We start from the raw sequence: 5,000 nt of genomic DNA on the forward strand, positions 1-5,000 counted from the left end.
ATGCTCTTGCTATGTACCACTCAGCTATGGCACATGTGACGAACCACTATTTTCTTCTCATCACAACCACAGCTGTGTGTGTGTGTGTGTGTGTGTGTGTGTGTGTGTGTGTGTGTGTGTGTGTGTGTGTGTGTGTGTGTGTGTGTGTGTGTGTGTATGTGTGAGAGATCTGACTTTGGCTAGATGTATGTAAGCGTGTGCTGTATGGTGAACATATGTGCAATGATGTGTGTAATGTCTTTGTGTTTTTCTATTCTGTATTTATGTATGTATGCTACTGGACACCTTAATTTCCCTCGGGATAAATAAATGATACTCTACTCTACTCTACTCTATTCTATTCTTCCTTCGCCAACTGAGGAAATTCAAGGTGTCTAAGGCTGGGATGAGGGACTTCTACAGAGCTGTGATAGAGTGTTCTCACATTCTCTGTCACAGTCTAGTTTGGTGACTGCTCAGCCGACGACAAGAGGGTGCTAAATAGGGTTGTCAGGATAGCGTCAAAAATCATAGGGCAGGACCTCCCTGACATGAAGGATATAAATAACACCCGACTGCTTAAAATGGGAGGGAAAATAGTCAGGGATCCCTCCCATCCTGCCAATGCCCTATTCCCCCCTCTTCCTTCAGGGAACAGGTTTAAAAGCATCACAGCCAGAACTTCACGATTCACCAACACTACATATCCCCAGACAGCAAGAGCCCTCAACACCCATCATCCCAGAGTATCTGATCTGCACAGTACTTGGTTACGTCCTCCTCAGAGTCGGTTTTAAGGCACTAACACTACTGATTTGTTTTATTTATATCTTTTTTATTTAAGTAATTTATTTAACTATAGGGCTCCAGACACTCCTGAATTTTTATCCATTTGCATTTTATTCTGTCCTCTGTGTAGATGTCTTGTGCTATGTACGCTGTCTTACTGTATGTTTTGTCTGTCTGTACTGTATGAGCCTAAGCACTAAACCAAATTCCAGGCGATGTTCCATCGCACTGGCAATAAAGAATTGACTTGACTTGACTTGACTTGTCACCCCCTTACATGGTTTAGCTCAACATGTTGATTGGGGTAATTGGCTGGCCTATTTAAGGCTGGCTCATTTCAGACGAGAGAGAGACTGGAAACACAGGAGAAACAGGAGGACACACGGAAGAAGAGCCAGAGAATGTTTGTTTGTTTAATGTGAAATTAACTCTTGCTTTCTGTGAGGCGAGGGGAAAGTAAATCCAACGTTGCAAGGTCGCATTGCTTGGACAGGGAGCCTAGAAAGGGTAGGTTCCTGGTGCCTAGTTTAATGGCACGGTACATGTTTGTTTGTCTACTGAAGATCTCCGGATTTCATGTTTAGACTCTAATTGTGCTTCCTGGATCTGCCTGTGTATTTTGGGAACATAAATCATATATTTTTGTATGTAACTGCGGTCTCCTGGCACCTACTTCCCTCAACACCACCTAATCCAGTGGCGCCCCTCCCTAGACATGGGGTGGCCGCCTCGGTCCCTCACAGTGTGTGTGTGTGTGTGTGAGTGTGCATATGTGTGTGTGTGTGTCCATGTGTGTGTGTGTGTGTGTGTGTGTGTGTGTGTGAGCATATGTGTGTGTGTGCGTGTGTGCATATGTGTGTGTGTGGGTGTGAGCATATGTGTGTGTGTGTGTGTGTGTGTGCATGTGTGTGTGTGTGTGATTTAGTGTTAGCGTAAGCTGCAGGCTTGTTGTGACAGCGGCACATCAGATTAGAACAGATCAGAAGAAGAGGCTGATAATGATGATGACGAGGATGAGGATGACGAAGAGGAGGAGGAAGAGGAAGAAGAGGCGAGCAGAGCGGAGCGGTAGCCACACAAATGGAGCATCAGCGTCCGAGCTTCCGGGCGTCAGACCGTGTTACCTGGCCCTGCGCTGCCCTGCGCGTACGCCGCTATGTAGCCGCCTCTTCCGTGGGTCTCACGCCTACCTGAGCCTCGCGCCGCCGCTGCCGCTACCCGCTGCCGCCGTCGCCACCGGACCGTACGTCGCCGCTGGGAAACCTGCAGAGCGACCACACACACACACACACACACACACACACCCAAGCACAGCACACATACACACACACACACACACACACACACGTGCGGGTCACGTCATGACTGTTCTTAGTGGCCTCCACTGGGACTTCATTACCGGTCAACGTCGGAGTGTGTGTGTGTGAGTGAGTGTGTGCCTGTCCCATTTACGCAAATGTCACAGTGTTATCTCGCACTGTCGTCCTCATTAAAAAGCACACACTGCATATGCTGACCTGTTTATGTGAGATGGAGTTGGGGGGAGGGGTCTTCATCATCATCAAGCTGTGCTCCCACTACCTCAATTATCACAGCTCACTTACTCTCTCTCTCTCTCTCACACACACACACACATAACACACTCTATCTCTTTCTCTTAAACACGTATCTCACACACACACACACACACACACACACACACACACACACACACACACTCTATATCTTTCTTTATCGGTTTCACACACACACACAAACACACACACACTTTCTCCCTTTCACACTCTCTTACTCTCTCTCCAACACACACACACACACACACACACACACACACACACACACACACACACACACACTCTATATCTTTCTTTATCGGTTTCACACACACACACACTTTCTCCCTTTCACACTCTCTTACTCTCTCTCCAACACACACACACACACACACACACACACACACACACACACACACACACGCTGGGCTGAGCCAGAGGATGAGCTGGTGCCACTGCTGATAAAGTGACAGGGTGCTGGCGCAATCATTTAAGCGAATGAAATAATTAGATTCCATCCAAAAAAAACACCCTCCAAAAAAGCCCCAGCATCATCTGCATCTCTCCCAGAAGCTGACGCGATGCCTCACGCTGGAATCAGCACACTGAGAAAGCACTGCGGCGTGACTTACAATTAGGCTCTCTCCCACTGAAGCGCTCCAAGAGCCTCATTTTGTACTGGAGAGAAACCCGCCCCCCCCCCCCAAAAAAAATAAAACACTGTGATTTTCTCTGTAAACAACTCGCGAAAAACTTTCACTTTGGAGGAGCCAGCCTTTCTTGAATTAAAAATTGCATCCATTCCATAAAATGTGCTGAGAGCATCAGTTCAGGCCCGGTGAAGGCAGGGTGACCACTGCTGTGAGCTGAAAACATGGCTGCTTTTCTCAAGAAGCGGGCGGACTTAATCAACGGCTCTTGGATCAAATTAACAACACCGATTAGCGGGAACAAGAGCGAGTGTTTATACAACACAAGCAGACATGCAATGTGATCTGCTTACGGCCGCGCCAAATGGACTCAGCTCTTGGAATAGATCCGGACAGTGGTGGATTTGCGCCACAGCAACACCAGATCCGTCCCAAGCTCCATAATCCACAGCCTTGCAGGTAAATAACGACTGGAAAAATAACGATGGAACATTTACACTCAGTTAGAAGTAAATGATCTATCATCACAGCATCTATTACTACTGCTCACACACACACACACTTTCTCATGAGTTCAGACACACTTAATACACAGATCCTGGGGACAGCCTGTGGTGAGTGTTGTGGGGCCCAGCCAATTGTGAATTGCTGTTGAAAATGGTATCTTGCTTGGTTGTCCATCGGCCATTGTGGAAAATCCCCCAACCAATTTGAATTTAACATATTTTGTAAAGATGATTTTAGCCAGCTTGAATGCTATGCTTTTCTGCTAATAACTCCGCACTCCGGTGTCTATAGACCGCTACTCCAGACAGCAGCCACAGATGAGGGGCTGATGAGACAGACACATCTCAACATCACACACACACACACACACACACACACACACCCACCCCCACACACACACACACACACACACACACACACACACACACACACACACACACACACACACTTTCTCTCTTAAACACTCTCGTCTCCAGCCATTTTTACTGTCAACATTTCAAAACTTTTCCTTGACCTTTCGCAACCTACTGAGGCACACACTTTACCCAACCTACTGAGGCACACACTTTACCCAACCTACTGAGGCACACACTTTACCCAACCTACTGAGGCACACACTTTACCCAACCTACTGAGGCAGAGGCACACACTTTACCCAACCTACTGAGGCACACACTTTACCCAACAGGGTCTTATTGGGACTTATTGAAATGAAAATGACAAGCTTTTCCATTTCCTTTTGTGACGGGCTACCAAGTCATTTGAAGTGGAAACTAACACTCTGCAGAAATCCACACGACGAAACAATCTCCAATTTTGATTAGACCTACAAACAAAATCAAATCAAACTTTGTAATGGATTTATGGAATTTTATGATTTTAGTAGGCCAAACCTCCTAGTCAGGAGCAATCAGTATCTTCGTCTGTTCAATTAAAGAAATCCATCAGCGCTTGGCGTCTAATGCTCTATTATGGCATTTTCAACATAATTACTGCGCTGGCTCCCTAATGCACTGAATGGCTGACAGAGAGCCATCAGAGGGCAGACATACACACACACACACACACACACACACACACACACACACACACACACACACACACACACACAGACACACACACACACACACACACAGACACACACAGACACACACACACACACACACACACACACACACACACACACACACACACACATATACAGATTACAGACAGACACACACACACACACACACACACTCTGTGAATCACAGACACACACACACACAAACATAGACAAACACAGACACAGACACACACAGAGAAACGCTGTATAATTATGGCCACCAGTCAAGCTCAGGATGGCCTCTCAGCCAGTCCATGTGCAATTAAAATAACACTATAAATACTGGCCAATAATCTCATGTGGAGCAATCCTTTAATGAAGATATCCACTTGCCCCCCCAAACCACCCTCCCAGAGCCCTTCTAATGCTCAATCTTTCTCTGACATCGCTGAGATTACCCAGTACACACATTATGTG

General features: G+C 46.6%; 1 protein-coding gene across 1 annotated transcript in view; it reads right to left on the reverse strand.

Annotated features, from left to right (window-relative positions):
* LOC121709208 (RNA-binding protein Musashi homolog 2-like) overlaps positions 1-5,000 on the reverse strand; it is a 258,569-nt gene that overhangs the window by 31,028 nt on the left and 222,541 nt on the right. The window contains 2 exon segments of the mRNA XM_042092415.1: positions 1,893-1,983; positions 1,985-2,031. Coding sequence (XP_041948349.1) covers positions 1,893-1,983; positions 1,985-2,031 — 138 coding nt within the window.

Source organism: Alosa sapidissima, chromosome 5 (assembly GCF_018492685.1).
Source record: "Alosa sapidissima isolate fAloSap1 chromosome 5, fAloSap1.pri, whole genome shotgun sequence".
Taxonomy (NCBI): domain Eukaryota; kingdom Metazoa; phylum Chordata; class Actinopteri; order Clupeiformes; family Clupeidae; genus Alosa; species Alosa sapidissima.